At 44.8% G+C, this 17,771-nt stretch overlaps 1 protein-coding gene across 8 annotated transcripts in view; it reads left to right on the plus strand.

Annotated features, from left to right (window-relative positions):
* NCAM1 (neural cell adhesion molecule 1) overlaps nucleotides 1–17,771 on the plus strand; it is a 143,361-nt gene that overhangs the window by 116,062 nt on the left and 9,528 nt on the right. For 5 of the 8 annotated variants that reach the window (XM_037409809.1, XM_037409810.1, XM_037409811.1 and 2 more), the window contains 2 exons: nucleotides 4,243–4,367; nucleotides 6,219–6,399. In XM_037409809.1, coding sequence (XP_037265706.1) covers nucleotides 4,243–4,367; nucleotides 6,219–6,399 — 306 coding nt within the window. Of the gene's footprint in view, nucleotides 1–4,242; nucleotides 4,368–6,218; nucleotides 6,400–9,771; nucleotides 10,114–17,771 lie in introns of those variants that run through there. The other 3 variants (XM_037409812.1, XM_037409817.1, XM_037409813.1) reach the window with 1 other exon arrangement.

Genomic DNA, 17,771 nt, shown 5'->3' on the forward strand with positions numbered 1-17,771 from the left:
TCTGGATTGCATCTGCCTGCTTAAGAGAAATTAAATGCTATGTATTTCTGGAGAGAAAACTGAAGTATTCTTCACCAGGGCTTGCGCTGCTATACCTGTTGGGTCTCAGCCATTGGGAGCGGTCCGTATTCTCCGATCTGGAGAGGATGTTCCTCAGGGCAGGAGTGCATTTAAACTACTGGGGAAGGAAGGAATCGGGGAACTGGGCAATTCAGAGTCAAGCAAAGTTTCAGCAGAGAGGGCAGTTAATCATTGGAATGGCTGTGTATAAGGTACAGCAGCACCTCTGACATTTAAAATATCTCAAGAATGAGCATCTTTCCAAAGGATGTTCCGTCAAATTTAGTCTTGAGCAATTTTCCCTTGCTCAATCACAGGGAAAAAAATTCTAGCCTGTGTTAGATAAGAGGTCAGATACTGTAAGTACAGTGTTACCACTTCAGGATCTCTTTACTCATTATTAATTATCTCTCTGAGGTGAGGATGAGAAAGACTACAGAGGAGATGTTGATCTTGCACTGTCTAGTTATCAGTGAAGCCATTCATCAAGTCCACCAGAAATATGGCAATAGTTAAGCATTGCTGCTCATAAATGTTTCGGCAGTGTCAAGTGTCTCAGTGTCCAGCAAAATAAGTAGCTTCGAACACCCCAGCCCCAGCTGTTACTTGGAGTTAGTTTCTTGTGTGAAAAAATGATAAGACATCTTATTCTGGTTTCATTTAATTATCAGTTAGTAGTCATGACGCAATTATTGCAGTAATAGCTTCTTCAACTCAAATTGACTCAATAGTCCAAGCCAGTCACCTGTGGAGTGGTATTTTTCTTCTAGGACCGAGGAAAGAAAAAAAATATATGTAATTGCTTGCTTAAACTGGTGTTCTCAATATGCCTAGGTGAGGTACTTCTGCTCACCTAGAACTTGCCTGTTCCCATTTAATTTTCAATCCACAGTGCGCTAATGAATTATGGATGCTGAAAGCCTTTGTAATTCCAGGAGAAACGTGGGCTGGGAAGGGCTTTTCAAATACGCAGCCTCCATTAGTTGGCAGTAAAGATAAAAATCCACCCATTTGTCTCTACAGTAGATGGCAAATGTGGTCAGCAGTTAAACACAAAATTCTCTTGCCCTTTCTCAAGACCCGAGTGGCCCTGTACTGTGTGAGCCAGGAGGAGTCCAGAGGAGCGCGTGGCACCTCTTGTGCCATGAACAGGCAGAACTGCTGCCGTGTGCTGCCTGCCTCAAGCCGCAGCGAGAGCTCCCTGCAGGGGCAGCTGCCTGGTCACCTTGAGAGCGCTAGTGCTGTATTTCCAGGGTACAGTCACTGAGAAACCTGTCACGGGGTGGAACACGGCTCTTGAGTGCCCAGCTGGTTTCGTGGGAGTCTTCTAATAGGGTTAGGCAGAGGCAAGGATTTGGAAAAGAAAAGTGTAACAGGGGAAAAAGGAGCAGTAACTAAGAGAAGTTACTGTGTTGTGAAACACAAATATGTGTATCTCACATCAAAAAGCTTTGTGTGTCCATGGATTGTGATGACCTTGGAACAGTTGGTATATTAGAGCATGCAAGAAAATCAAACAAATCTTAAATGACTGTTTCAGTCTAGGTCTTGCAGTTTTCTCATTGATGTTTCACCAAAGCAAATGTGCTGGAATTCTTTCTTTGGAGGGGGAGGGGGAAGGGCTTCACATTACTTGTGAAGATCAACTTTGAAAGATATTGGAAGATTAACCTTTCTCTGGCCAGTCAGAAATGCATGTGCTCTCCATTAGTAGCTGACTACAAATCCAGGCAGAACAGATTTAGAATTGAGAATGGTTTTGGGGTTGTAAGAAAGTCTCGTGACTGATGTTATCCTTCAGAGTTGATCTTCATAAAACTACTGGATTATTACTTCCTTTCGCTTTTAGTATAATGCATCAGAACTAAGTACTTTTAAAGGTCTCATGCTAGGCAACAGGCTGAGCTTTTTAAAAGTCACAAACGTTACTTCAGTGTCCCGGTTTTGTTCTCATTTGGTTACGTTCAGGCTCTTAGATGGCGAATGGCACCGTTGCAGAGTTTGGGTATAGTTCTCTTTGGGTTGCATCCTGAACTGGATCATCTTGCCGTTGTATTTCAGCACGCTGGTGTGTCGGTGAGCATGTGTTCAGGAAAGCCTACTGTCCAAACCGCAAGTGGCACTGCAAGCAAAGGCAGAGGTGCTTTAGCAGAGCTGTAGGTCAATCAAGCTGGAACGTTAAAGCATGTGCACAGCATTAGCAAACCTGTGGAAATGTTTGGGGCTGCAAACATTGGGGAAGTACTTAGATTCAAGGTGCACAGCGAAACACAGGATGTGCATTGTCCGTTGTATTCGTTGTATATAAATTTCCTGTAGTCAGTTCTAAATGAGCTATTCACCACTCAGACGAATAAATAGAAATACTACTAAAATGCATAAAATGTGCATAACTGCGGGTAAACAGAGGTGGAGGAATTTTTTGCTTTTTAACATTCAACCGCCTTAATTGTTACATAAAATACCTGTAAGAATGAGGACCCTGCAATGAGACCAGCCAGCAGCCTGTAGTTAATCTCAGGAGTTTGCTGGATTTGCCAACTGCAGCTGATTCGTAAGTTTTAACTTGCAAATAGTTGCAGTATTGGTTTTGTTCAGCTCACCCATAAAGCAGCCAGGCAGAACAGCTTCCAGAGGGCAGCAGCTGAAACGGTCAGAAGTTCTGAAGAAGCTTTTAAACCCAGAATTGGTGGCTTAAGCACTTAGACTACATCACGGAGATGCTACTAAAAAAGTCATTAAAACAACCTAGGAAGCTTCAGCAAGATTTCTGATAAATTTTGTCAGGTCCTAATGGCTGACCAGCATTTAAACTCCTGGGACACTTCAGGGCTGTGGAGATACTAGTTGCAGCTCCTGCCTCAGACGAGCGTTGGCACAGGAGAACCGAAGCCTTGCTTGCTTTTGCATAAAATGGAGCAAAGCGAGCATCCAGGCACTGGCAGAAAGTCAGCAGGATCGGAGCTCTCCTGGTCTGTGTCACTTCTGAAAAGAGACCAGGGCTCTTCTGTCGCTGATGTTCTTTTGCTAATTTGATACTTAACGTTGTTGGGGGCAGGAGGTTGGTTGGTCGGTGGGTTTCTTTTCCCGCAAAACCACAGAAACGGGTAATAATGCCTCTTGCACAGTAAATTCTGTCAGAGCACGTTGCAAACAGTTATCGCTGGGGTAACACAAAAGCAGAAGGAGGAGGCACACGTCTGCTGAGCAATTTGCTGCGGTACTTCTGAACTGGGAACGTTGGGGGGTGGAAATACATAATCGGACGATCTGTGGATTTGACTTTTGGTAGGAGAGATGTGATAATAAAGGTGCAAGAGGGAAGTACTGGAGTTGGGGTTGGGGAACCACCCCCTGCAGATCGTGTCTGCAGGTTATGGAGGAACTGGCCAGAAAAAGCAGTTGTAGAGGCGTGGTGGGAAAGGTGTAGCTGCAAATCGGTGTGACGTGCAGAGGCAAATGACAGCTCAGTTTTCTGCTGATGCCAGGGCTGCCAATTGGAATATGATAGCTTTTTCTTTTAAAAGTGGTTATTACAGGAGAGTGAAGGAGTCTGGTTCTCTCCAGCCTGTATTCATTGTCATTAGTTATACCCGTGCAAGCTGACTGGAAAGCCGTGCTGGTGTGGTTCAGTACCATTTTTTCCACACTCGTCTAAGTGAGCTCACCAGTGAGTCTCCGGTCCAGCAGCTGTAAAACCTAAACAGCATTCAAAGTGCAGACACAGGTCTGTATGACAAGCGTAATGTCCCTTTTCAACGATGCTCTTCCTATCTACATTTCACAGGAGCAGCCTGCCCGTTTGCCACGTGCCCTATTTTCCAGCGGTTTCACGTCAGTGTTTTACAAAAAACGCAAGGAGCCAGTTGTTGCTCTAGAATGTTCTTGGAGAAGGGTGGGATCTTTTTCATTCAGCCTCTGACTCCATTCCAGCACACACAAAACCAGTAACTTGTATCAGTGAAAACAAACCACCAAATGCAAGAAATACTTGGGTCTTGCAAATGTTTGTACCCTAGGCACACGGGGGCCTCTGTGGCTGGGTCGGAGTGAGGCTGGTACCCTGGCAGCTGAGCGTAACGAAGTGTTTTTCTGATTCTGATGAGTACTTTTTCCCTAATGTTTTGGTGTTGATTATTTATTTATTTATTGCAAATAAACATAAATCCACCGTTGTTTCAGGGGAACCCAGCGCGCCCAAACTGGAAGGTCAGATGGGAGAAGACGGAAACTCCATTAAAGTGAATGTTATCAAGCAGGATGATGGTGGCTCCCCAATAAGACATTATCTGATCAAATACAAAGCTGTAAGTACGACCGACACTCAAGCCTGGTTGGTATTTGGCCTGCTCAGTCCTGAGGCTTCACTGTGTAGACAGAGAACCCTGACGCTCAGATCTTGTAGGCAGGCCAGCACGGGAACACGTGCTAAGCAGGGGTGGTGGGAGTGTGTGGGGCGTGAGACATGACGTGCACAGAAGCAACAACAAAGTCTTTGTCTCCTTTTCTTTCCCTTTGACTGTGAAAGGTTATTTCTCCGTGCTGTCTTCCGTAGAATTGTGAGCGTATGGTAATCACAGGGACGCAGTAGTATTTCATATCCTGTGCTTCTGAGATGGGATGGCCAGCAACAGCTTGAATAGCCTGGGGATAGAGGTTTGTAGTGTAGAGCACTGCCCACCTTCAGACACGTATCTAATCATAATTCCCACTGGTCATTGGAACTGCTGTCTTTGATTGAGTAATGGGGGCTTCGATAACGACTCAGGTTATTGGATAAGACAATCCATGTAGTCAGTATAGACACAGATCAAGTGAGAGGTGCTATTGGAAGCAGTTCCCCTTTAGGCAGAACTTAATCAGCTCTCATTGTAAATTACCCAGGACTGCGAAATGCATGATTCTCAGAGCAAAACATCTAGCCCTAGTCTTGAGAGGGAACATCTATGGGATGAGCAGCTAGTATTGTTGCAAGCTGAACGTGGCCCTTGTTTTGTGCTAGGTGGTTTTTGATGGTTGTTTCCTACAAAAGAACACCCAGTCAGAGAGATTGCCTAGCACATCGCTGAGGGATGGTCAATGAGAATACGAAGCTCTTCAGGGCAGCAGAAAGAATGCCAGAAGTTTTTGAAGCTTATTTTTTCCTGTTGTCTGCACGCTTTTTCTCAGTCTTAATACACCTGGGAGCAGCTCAGCGGTACCAGTGTGTTTGAGCTGAGATACAGAAGCTTTCCAGCTGTTAAGAAAGCAGGACACTTTCTCAGTGGCTGAGGCTGGCAGATGTGGTGCTGAACCAATCCCATATTGCTGTTAGTAAGTTTTCTTTATATGCTACAAATGAACAGTCCTTAGAATCAAGTCACAGAGCAGACTTTGCACCGTGGTCTAGAAATCCCAAGAATATTTGTTAGGACCATCTTTTTGTGCATTTTAGGTTACTTAGCCCTTCTTAGAGCGGGGAGAGTCTTTGGAATGTCAAAAGGACAATCTAGTGTCACAGAACCACAAAATTCCAGCAGAGATGGAAAAGTGTTAGCTCTCTCCAGTCTCAGAAAACTGCCCAAGACTCTCTCAAAGTACCTTGGCAGCAGGATTTTCAAATTCATCTGGGTGAGATGTACATCCGGATTGCCTGAAACTGAGTAGGAATTATCAAAGCTCCTAGTTGCGTGTGCCTCTTAACATCTCCCCAAAGGGTGCAGAGTAGAAGGGCAGTGGTGAGCTGGGCCAGGCTTGTGTTAAGGGGTAAGTCTCTGTCTCTCAGATGATTTCAGTTCAGCGTGCTGAGACATGAAAGGACACAAAGTGCTGTGCAGGGCAGAGACATAGAGGAGTTGCAGCTTTTCCCCTCTGAAGTGGAGGTGGTCTAGGGATGTGGCAGAGATGAGAGGAAGAACTGAGGGGTTTTCTTCAGGTGTGGTAACACTGCAGGAAATGATTCTGAGCAGGAAAGAGGCTGCTTCAGTGCCTCTTGGCCTCTCCACGTGGAGCCCGCAGCACGCGATGTTTTGCACCCCCCAGTTAGCTGAGGAGCGTGTGCTTCTGTAGAAACCTCCCCACTTTCCCCGTTTGTTAGTCAGGCGTTACAGCGTTCTCCAAGCTGGCTACTAATGTGCTGTGTGCTTTGCATCCCTGCCTGTCATCTCGCTGCGCTGCAGAAGCATTCCTCAGAATGGAAACCAGAGATCAGACTCCCGTCTGGCAGTGACCACGTCATGCTCAAGTCCCTGGACTGGAATGCGGAGTATGAGGTTTATGTGATAGCTGAAAACCAGCAAGGGAAGTCCAAACCAGCTCACTATGCTTTCCGAACTTCTGCTCAGCCTACTGTCATCCCAGGTACAGCAGTCATAAGCTTTACCATTGTTTTCTGCTTCCAATTAATGCAACGGTGCTGCATCCTTTAATGTGCCTGAGTAACCCTGACAACTTGCTTGCTTAAAGCCATTATCACAATTGGTTACCCATCCAAAGCTTAGTTTTTGCCGTGTACATACCTGTACTGTAGTCTGTGTTACAGTATGTACAGCATTAGCAGTACACCGTTAGGAATGCTACGTGACAAATCCTTGTCTGACTGTTTACAGGGAATGTTGGCTTTTTGTATCAGGGTAACAGGATTGCTGGGTGAGAAAAACAGTGGATAGAAAACGCTTTCTGAAACCAGAAAGTGGGATTCCCATTTTAAATTAAAGCAAAAGAGACCGTTCAGATCTCCGGGGCGATGCTTTTCACAATGCAGATTTCCCTTCCAAATCTGCTTTGGGCTCGCTTACTGCTCATTTGTCCATCCAGCTCAGCCTCTGGAGAAATAAAGGCATAAGGAGTTTGCTAGCAGTTGGAAGGGGAAGAGGTTAAAATCTTTCTCTGAAGGCTTTTTGTGAAATGAAATGGAGACCAAATTAGAGTCATTTTAAAACAGCACTGTTTTAATGTTGGGTAGGGCATTAGGAAAAAGTAAACTAAATTAGCATTAGAATGCTGCTGGAAACTCTTGATTCAGACAGACTGTACTTAGTAGTGTGCTTAAAAAGTAAGACAGAAGCACAAATGCTGCAAAAAACAGAGCCTGTCAGCTGAGATGCTAGGAATTTTGCAGTTTGCCGGAGGGACAGTAGTAGTGTAGTGCACATGCAAAAAAAAGTGGACGGGGGGGACCCTCCAAACAAGCAAAATCTCAAGGCTGAAATTGCTGGACTACTGTAAATTAAAGTTCTGATTAGTTAAAGGCAGATGGGCAAACTTTGAAGCTGAGCTGTGTCAGGCAAGTTCTCACTGCACAGCCAAGAATTAGGCATGTTCATGCCAGGATTGGTGCTGACGGTCCGTATTGAAGGGAGCGATTGGATTTCATTCTGTCTTCTAGTTTGTTAACTCGGTCTCGTGTTTTTCTTCAGAACAACTAGAGAGTTTCCTCCAGTCCTTCCCTCGCGCTGCGATTTTAATCCTTGGTCTGCCCCCGCTGCGCCCACTCCTGTCGGGAGGGAACAGCTGGGACCCTGTGCGGTTCGCATGCTGAAACTCCACCTGATCAGGCCAGATACTGTTCTTAAGCGTACAAATGAGTGACCGAGTCGGCTGGGGCTTGCAAAATGTGCATGGTAGGGAGGATGAGGATAGGGAGGAGGAGGGAAATGGGGCAAAAGAGCAATTGGGATGCGTGTTTGAACAAGGCTGTAGTTTTGGGTGGAAGGACCTTCAGTAACTCATTAAGCAACTTACTCTGATTCTCATTTTCAACAGCTCTAATACTTACTACCCTCACATATTTGAAGGACAACTGTGACTGATGTGGCAGGAGAAAGTGAGGGTAATTTGGCAATTACGTTACATAATTGTGCGTTACGGTCAGTTCAGTGTTGAACAGTCCAGTGCGGTAGGCTGGGAGCAGCAGAAAGTGGTTCCTTTGCACCGTGACGTATCTCCCCAGGGAGGGTTGCAAGTACTGGTGAGGCTTCCTGTGCCTCTACAGCCCTTTGTGTGCAACCATTGCTGCCTTCCTGTGCTGATGTTCTCTTTTAGCCTTCGTTACTCGCCCAATGGGACAACAGAGCTACCTGGGGCAACTGGGATGTCTCACACGGGCGCATTAGCAAATTCTAAGAGTGCTGTTGCCTTTGGAATACGGTGTTCATACTGCCATGTCCCATGGCAATGGGGGGAGCAACAAGCGCAGATGCCACTGAGCCCTATAAATCCAACAGTAACGTGGGCAGGAACCCTCTAAAAATGAGAAAAGGAAATTAAAAAAAGAGGGGCGGGGAAAAAAAAAAGCCCAGGTTGTTATCACAGGTATAATTTCTTTGGCCTCTCTGAAGTTATTCCTCAGTCTGGCATGCAGCGTAGGAGGAATAAGGATTTGGGGCTGATGCTCAAACGTTGCACATGGAAATGTCTGTCGGAAGCTCTTTGGGAAGCTGTCTTTTCGGAGTGCAAATTTGCAGCAGGATTGACCCAACAGATGGACGCGGTTGGACCTCAGCAGGGATGTGCTCTGGTTCAGGGGCAGGTAGAGCAGTGACATGGTTACTGCTGGCTGTGCTGGATTTGTGACTGTGTCTCTAGGGTTTCGGCACTGCGTAGAGGACTTTGTTTCTATTAGGCCTTCCAAGGTGTTTGTTTCCAGACTCTTTGGTTCCCTGAGTTGATCCCTGAACTAATAACATCGGGGAAAATATTTCCAGGGGGCAGGCTAGGTTTTCCTGACACGCAGCCCACAGGGCTCTGTGCCAAACTGCAGTAGGTCGGGGGCTCTGTGTTTTGGTTTCCTTAGCATCTCTTGTCGTTTACGTGGCTTTTAGCTTTTCCGTTTTGATTTCAAAAGGAGCTACATAGGAGCAGTCAGAGCCAATGCCTCTAATACAGCATTGCTCTGCTTGAAGGTAATAGCTAGGAATTTCCTGCGGACAAAATGTATATTTATTATGTAGAGTCTTTTGTTGCCGTAATCGGTACGGTGTCCTTAAAGTGGTTGGAAGGATAAGGGTATCATTTTCAGTAGTAGTAATAATAATAATTGCATTAGGGTAGTGTACAAGCAACTGGAAAGCTAAATGGAAAAGTTCCTGAGACCTTCCTTCTCCAGGGTTTTAGTCACCTGGATCTATTTTCCAAGTCCTTGGTACAACAGGTTTTGGGGGAAGGACTTGAACAGGCAGGTGGATTGTCTTGCTACACAAAAGCTTTACTGTTTTTTTTTTTTTTCTCTTTTGAATACGTAAAAGGCAGCGTTGTCCTTTCAAATACCAGATAACCATTTTCTTGTGTTTCTCGCTGAGCCTTCTGTTCCATCATTTTTAATCTCATTTGCTTGCAAACCCCATAAACCCTGACTTGGACCCTGCTCTGCGGCTTTGGCCATTGCTGAGCTTCTGAACCAGCCCTTTTGTCGGTGTGAATGTGCTAATGCTCTTCTTTAACCTTTAGCCATTTTAATTTACGAAATTAAATAAACCTTTGATTCTTATGTTTTCTATATTTATGACCTAATTTTTTTTATCTATTTTTCTCTCTTTCTCTCTTTCTTTCTTTTTCTTCCTCGTCCTTTCTTCCCTCCCCTCTCCCTTCTTCCCCTTACTCCTTTCCTATGTCTGTCGTCATACATGTCACCTTGGATCTCACGGGGAAACATCCACGCTTGCCACATGCACCAAATTTGTTTTTAAACAACCATGTTTTCCCCTCCTGGGAACCATTGTCTGGCACCTGCAGCGACCTTGGGAAGTCCATCAACGTCGTCCTCCTTTGTTTCATTGCTTCTCTCTGCAGTGACTCTGCTTTTGCTCTGTTAGAAACTTAAAATAAAATAAAGCAGTATTTGCTTGAAAAGGCCTGGGTCCCACCAAGGCGTGAAAGCAGATAACTTTGCTTCAGAGGATCATGTCAGTTCAGAAAAAAAAAAAAAACAAACCACAGAACATTTAAAAAAAAAATGTTTCATTTGAAAGAGTCAGTATTTTGTAACAAGGAAAAAAGGTTTAAGCCAAGTTTTTTCTCTTTAACATTTTTTTGTTACTTGTAATGAATTTTCCCTTTTTAATGAATGTAAAGAAAGATTTTTGTTGTTGTTTGCTTGCTGTTTTTCATCAAAGGAAGGTACAATATTGAAAACCTTTTAAGATGCTGCTTTTTACTCATTTCTCTGCACATCTGGTGCTGATCACCACTGTATTGTGCAAAAGGTTTCTAAAGCCCCATCCACAAATCTAAACCCACAGACTATAAAAAGAGAAAGAAGATTTTGTCAGAGGTATCCTACTGGTTGCCCGAATGTCTCTGTGGGCTTTTGCATGTGGATTCAAATTTATGGCCATTAGAAGGTTTTCCTGATGCGGTGGTCTGAATATAAACATCTTGTGGGAATTACACTGAAGAGATTTCTTTCTTTATTCCTTATGTGGTTGAATCCTTGCGACTAGTTGGCCCCTGGTGTGCAGTCAAGTATCTCATGACCCATGATGGATCTGGGGCATAATGCAGCCCATGAGCATACACATTTGCAATGGATGCTTGTCTAACATTTTCTGGTTTTCCACTACTGTGTGATTAACTTCATAGAGCTCTCTTTGCTTGGCATTTTAACAGAAAAGATTAGCTTGGATCAAGTTACCTGACCAGCTAAATTATTATTATTATTATTATTACTGATCGTTAATAATATTCACAGTTAGCTGTGCATGTGACACTACCAGACAGGATTAATCCATGGTGTAAACTGGTGCAATATAATGCATCTTTGTTACCACGTTACCAAGTTCTGTGTATTGCATTTCGTTGAACAAATTTCAGTTGACTTTTTTCTATTCTCTTGTTCTTACTTTAAAACAAAGACAAAAAACAACCCACCACACAGAAAAAACCCACCAACAGAACCACCCTGTGCTCCTCATGAGTTGTGTTGGTTATGGTGTCCTGGTTTCAGGTTAAACCATGACAGATGGGAAATCCATTTGGCTCTGATGCTCTTCTCGAAACCGGGGGGATGTCACCCTCTGGGTCTCTCCTTTCTCCGTGAGTGGGCCTGAGGTTGCCAAGGATGAAACTGTTGACACAGTTGTTGAGCTGTCTGTACATAATGTCTCAAATACTATGAGTTGCCTGGAATGGGATTAATCTTTCTAACAAAATTCTAATAGGGACAAAGAAAAAACCCTGCCGTCAGTCTCGTCTAACTGTGCGGTTTATGCTGTGCATATAAGTCTCTGCTGTGTTTATTCGGACCTTGTTCGTTATGATTTGTGAACAGCTTTTCTATCTAAATTATAAATGAAAACTTTGTGCAGGTGTTGCACGCAAAAGCATGTGGATTTATTTGTAAAAAAACCCCTCACCTCCAGTGTTTTACAGTATAGGAAATTTGTTGGATCTTTTGAGTTTACACCTTGGTGTTCTGGAAATACAGCAAGAGTAATCATAATTCTAAAAAGCCGTGTGACCTTCCCCTATAGCTAAACTTAATAAGTTCCTCTGTTAGCTGATATCAGCTCGCACCGTGGGTTTCCCCTTGGGCACAGACGGAGGTCACTAGCAGAGGCTGAGCATCTCCCCTGGGAGAAAAGGCTGAGAGAGCCGGGCCTGTTCAGCCTGGAGAAGAGGAGACTGAGAGGGGACCGTACCCATCTCTACAGATGTCTGAAGGGCCAGTGTCCAGGGAACAGGGCCAGGCTCTTTCCAGTGCTGCCCCACCACAGGACCAGGGCAACGGGCACAAACTGCCACACAAGTTCCATCTGGATAGGAGTAAAAACTTCTTTACTTTGTGGGTGACAGGGTGCAGCACAGGCTGCCCGGAGGGGCTGTGGAGCCTCCTCCTATGGAGGCATTCAAAACCTGTCTGGGTCTGATTCTGCGTGGCCTCCTCTAGGAGAACCTGCTCCGGCAGGGGCTTGGACCAGATGATCGTCAGAGGTCCCTTCCAACGCTGACCATGCTGTGATATCTCACCCAGCTCACAGGTTATTAAAATTACCTTGTCTAAACTGTAACTTCATATAGCGTTGCGTGGAGAGAGGGCAGCACCTCTGGAGGCTGCTCTGCCTGTTCAAGGAGAGGTGCCTTCAGGCGGTGGAGATGCACCATGCTTTGCCTGAGCGTGGGGCTAGGAGAAGCCCAGGCACGTAGATGGGAGGTCATTTACAAGGCTAGTTAATTGAAGTGAATCCCATAATGGCAAACAGGAATCCAGTCAACATGGAATATATGCAAAAAGAGCCTCTGTCTGTGTGTTTGTAAACATAAGGAGCATAACTGATATTTTTACCACCAGTTGATGTGGATTCGTAACATGTCAGATACTAGATAAATGTCAGGTCCTTGAGGTCTGACAGTCAATGCTGGACAAGGTCCCAGGCCTTATTCTTGATGTAAATAAAATACAATTTTAAAAAGTTTGCAGAAAAGCCAGCTCTTTTTTTTCTATGCTCAGAGGTGGGACCTAGGTTCAGATCTGGAACCAGGAGTAGTTCAGACGCTCAGATTTTCAGCACATACACGCAACCTTGCAAGCACACGCTCCGTGTGAACGAGTCACACCTACTGGAGGGCTGGAACACTGACCCTTAGAAAAGATCTTCCCGTGTGTGTGATGAACCGCAGGGCCCTGCAGGATCTCACATGTCCCGTGGGATTCCAGCAGCCCTGTTCCGAGTTTGTTGTCTTTACGTATTTTCAAAGATGTTTGTCAAAGCATTACTATGGCTGCCTTCATTTTCCAGGAGGGCCTTGCTTGATAATGTTCTGCTCCACCAGGATCAGGTGCAATTGTTCACACCTCCTAGCTTCTGCTAGATAAAAAGTTTTTGAAGCTCTCCTGACTCTGGAAGCTGGTGGAGTGGCACAAGCAGCCAGTGTGTGCATGCAGGCAGTAGCATACAAGAGGGGCAGCAGTGGCAGTGGTCAGATTGCAGATCAGCTGTTCAGATTTACAGTCTGGTTTACGCCTGAAATGAGGATCTTTGTGTGACTCTTTGCTTATAGTTTTTTACTTTTTTGCATGCTCATATTCCCCTTTTCATCGTTGGAAAGGGAGTCAGTCACAGGAAGGTAACAGCTTGAAGCCACGCGGTGTTGGTGGCAATCTGAAAGGAGATCAATAGTGGGTTTGGGAAACATCCATCGCCCTCTTGTCTTGGAAGAAATGCTCCACAGGCTGCTGTGTATTTCTGCTACCTAGCAGCTAAGTTGAAAGCAAGCCTAAATCTGTGTGGGAACAGAAGCTGTTGCACTTGGAATAGAGGGTTGCTTGCATGCTGCTTTTCCCCGCTACAAATTGTGCGGAGTGTCTGAGAGAACGAGGTCTGTAAAACGTGGCACCCCTTGTTTAAAGGATACGTGTGAGTCTTTACAAAGTACAGCTGTAGCATCCACTGAGAACAAATAGCTTTTCTCCTAGGTTGTTTGGGGTTTTTTCCTTCTGATGCATGACATGAATTTTTGTTTTGTTTGTTCTCCTCTCTTCTGCCAAATACTGTAGGACCTTTAAGATGCCTGGAATAATATCTGCTTCTCTCCATCCCTTTTTTGTCTCTTTGTCTGCCTGTGCCTGAACATTCTCTGCATGCTCTGAGACACCCACCCCAGGAAGATGCATCTGAGTAGTTCTGCTCCCTTTGGCAGGGCAGATATCTGTACGGAGTTGCAGGAAGTAAAACTGATGGGTCATTTCATTTTACACTGTGACGTAAGGGTGATTACAAAGGTCAGTCTTGCAGGAAGCTCATTTTCCATTGAAAAAATAATCTGTAGTGAATAAATTCTTCACTTCTTTAGAATTAAGAACTCAAATGTTTGAACATTTTTTGTTTCCTTATTTAATTTGTGGAAGTATTATTCCTCTCAGTCCTGAGACTAGCAAAAGGGACTCGGCAGCAAGCGTCTCATCAGGTTGGATGTGCTCTGGATCAGGTCAGAGATGTCCACCACCTCTTTGCACGGGAGCACTCACTGGGTGACACTTGTGTACTCTCACAGGCACGGTGGTAGCAGCTGGTGCTCAGCATCCTGACGGTTCATTTACACCCTTCTTTTGTGCACTGAACTGGTTTAGGCACCAGCAAACTTGTTATGGATATTAAGTGTCTAAATATTAGTTTGATTAAATACAACATGAATTTAGCTTTAGGATGGAGTGAATAGTTCTTGAAGTGTTTGTAGATCAATTCAATTCAATCAAATGTGCCAGTCTGTGAAACTGAGTAATATACTACATGCTTCCTGCATTTTATAGCAACAGCAGAATGCCTTTACAAAATACATACAGAAAAGAGAAATGCAGCACCAACAGTCTCAAAGTTCATGGGGTCTTTAACAATTCTTATATTATTCTTCCTTATTGCTCGTCTCTGAAAGATTTGGAATATCAATTCATGTTATGAATTAGAATTTATAAAGCCAGAACTAGTGGAAGAGATTTGGAAGTTACTGAAAATTGCAGGGCTTTCTTAGTAGCCTAGAAAAAAGAAAACATTGCAGGCCATTACAGTTTCACGGCCAGAAACATAAGATCTGAGAACAGCACAAAACCAAGGGCATTCCTCTGCAGATTTGCTCTTATTCTCCCCAACTCCGTACTCTTCTTCCTGGCAGCCTTTCCTGGCATAGCTGCTCGTGTTCCCTGGGGTAGAGGGGCCGAGCGGGAAGGATGATGTTTTGGAAGGGAGGGAGAAAGGAGAGGTGGCTTGTACCTGTTCAGTAGCTCTCCTTTGGGTGTCTAGAGAGAAAAGAGTTCTTTTGTATTTGTCATAGCAGAAGTTGGCTCTGTGGGGACAGTAGTGCTTGGTGTCATGGACAGCACAGAATCCCAGTGTAACTTGGGTGCTCTGTGCCGTGCTGTGCATCAGCTGCGGGTCACTTTCTGTGGCTGCAAGACCACAGCAGTCGGGGTTAGAACTGTATCTTCACGCTAATTAAACCAAACGGACTTGTGAGGAAACTCAGAATTATTTTGTAGGTATATAGGAGCCCTCCTAGTGTAGTTTTCTCAATAGTTTATGCCCCTGCTTCCTAAACAGAAAAGATGGGACCCTGAGGCACAGCGGAAGGGTAGTGGGGCACATCTTTGCTACGAGCTGTTGGTTATATTGGCTCCAGCGGATCTCTGGCAGTCGCAGTGGCTGAAGCTTTGCTGTTTCAGGGGTGCTTAGGGTCACAGAGAAAATCAGTGGTAGGTTGGAACATCTTAACCTGTTGTTCTAGTCATAAAACCATCTTTTCTCTCTACTATATCTGATCTTTTCTAACCTTTCATGTGAAAATAGCCTTGCAGGTTATCTGATAACATGCCTGGGGTTTGGACAAGTTTCATAAAACCTGGGATACCTGCAAGAGCTGTCTGCTTTCTGTCTGTGAGCATTTAGACTTCTGTTCATGTTAAGTTTGTGTTTTCAGGGCCTCACAAGAAGCTAATGGAAGCAAAATTTAAGACAGCCTGCTGTAGATGGAGTCATAGAGCCCTCACTGGGCCTTTGAGCAGAAGCCTGGCACCTTCTCATCGTACATGTTGCCACTAGCAAGATCAGTTGGTTTGGGAGGGCCTGGTAATTGCTGGGGTTTTTTTTGCAGAGTGTCTGTTGTCCCACTGGATCCTAGTGCTTGCCAAGGGCTATCAGAGAACTAATACTCTGCTTCCCAAGCACTAGTCACAGAAATGTAGACACACGCACACACAAACACGTGAGAATCCGCCACTTCATTGTCAGTGGAATGGCAAATGTTGCTTGGAACAGGAACCATATTTTTCTTCCATTTTTGCTTTCTGGTACTAATCCTAAGTAGAAAGAGGTGAGTATTCAGACAGGCTTTTCTGCAGTAGTGCTAAATAATCTGCCTAAAATCCATGTTTAGAAAGTAACGCGGTTTTCTATTCAACCAAGTTTGATGGAGAAAGATACAACACTCTGCTCTGACTTGGGGATTTCTGTTAAAATTTCATACTTTATTCCTGTGCTCATCCACCTTCTGCTTCCAGCTTTTGAATCGTGTTGTATCTTTGCTCAAATAAAGTGCCTTTATTATACATACTATTCTGCTTCATATAGGGCTACAATCACCTAATTCATCCCTGCACCTCTTATTTGAAGTTACATTGACTGAGTTTCCAAGTTTGGGTTTTTTTTTAATTCTTCAGCCATGATTGTGATATTTCCCTGAATCGTCTCCTTCCTCAGCGTATTTTCTGAATAGCTTTCCCACATTAGTCATACCGATGCCAAAGACAGAGGGATTCTTTCATTTCCAACTCCTTGTATCCCTGCTTATACACGTGCCTTGGGATTGCCAGAAGTGAAATGGTAACAGGCTGGCCCAGGATCCCGTGGGAATGCCTGAACCTTTTGCTCTCCAATGGCACAGCGAACTGATTCCTGCACAGGGAAGGAATTAGTTCTTTCCTTACTATTCATGTAAAGCAGCTTGCCCAAGTCCGATACCGTGTGTAAACACTTACGGCACTCGCAGACGGCGGCTCTGTGCTGCCTGCTGAGGACACGGAAGTTTTGGCCGTGCCACAGGGCAGCAGCTGTCCTTGTCCTGAGGGGCTGCAGTTTGTTGCAGTTGTTGCAGTTGTTCTTCCTGCAGTTCACGTGGGTCACACGCAGCGGTTCACAGCCCAGGAGTGGGCAGTGTGTAAGGTTGTAGATGTGGTTTGTGCCACAGGTAATTCCTGACCTTAAGGGGCTTGTAGTTGATACTGACGGGTCTTGTAAAAGCTGGTGGGGAGAGGAAGCAAAGAGTAGGACTCTCATTTGAATGGAATTTTCCAGAAGATGTTGTCTGGCACATGGGAAAATTCCATCTGTCCTAGTACCAAATACTTCGTCTCACTCCAGCTCTGATGACTGAGATGAGGTATATTGTGAAGGCACGACAAGGAACCTGTCATCCTCCCTGTAATGCCTTCCGTAATGCACCTTTAGCAGCCTGCCGAGGAGCTCGTTTCCAGAAAGGTGATGTAGATGAGAAAAAAAAGTTTGACGCATCTTTAGCTTTTTCTCCAGGAGCTGCTGTGAACAGGAACATGTTAATTACTGAATAATTCATGCCAGAATCCTGAATGCATTAGAAGAGGGAAAATACGTGGCCTCCTCACTCCCTGCATGCATCCGAGGGTGATTAATTCGTTTAATTATGTAGCTTGCTCCAGGGTGCTGGCACAAATGTTCTGCTGAGCATTTAATGGACTTGTGATACAGGTGTCAGTCGGGTGCCTCAGAGTGACTTCTACATACAGTCAAATTCAGAAAGAAACTTTCCTGTTGGAGTCTGGATTCCTTAATACACATCAGGGTCACAAAATGAAACAACACTCTAAAAGATGCTAAAGATGTTCCGTCTCCTGTTTTCAAGTAATAAAATGTGTGGCAGAGGGTATGGCGCTCTGGCTGCAAGCCCTGGAAATGATCTCTTCACCTGTCAAAGTCAGTATAGGTCGGGCTGGGGGAAAAAGGTGCTTTGCTGGGCTTTTCTGCAACGAAAATACTCAAAGCGTTCGGGGGTTGTGACATCCAGCACTAACAGAATGCAGCAGAAATGAAGGGAATTGCATCTTAATTGAAAGAAAAAACAAAAATACTCTTACAGACAATGACAGATATGCTGCTGTTGTTCAGCTGGCTCAGTGAACATCACTACACACCTCTGTCAGGTGCACACACAGGCCTTTGCGTGCCCAGTCCCGTAGCGAGAGGCGGATTGTGTGGCAGCTGAGACTAGCGAGC

Source organism: Falco rusticolus, chromosome 16 (assembly GCF_015220075.1).
Source record: "Falco rusticolus isolate bFalRus1 chromosome 16, bFalRus1.pri, whole genome shotgun sequence".
Lineage (NCBI taxonomy): Eukaryota > Metazoa > Chordata > Aves > Falconiformes > Falconidae > Falco > Falco rusticolus.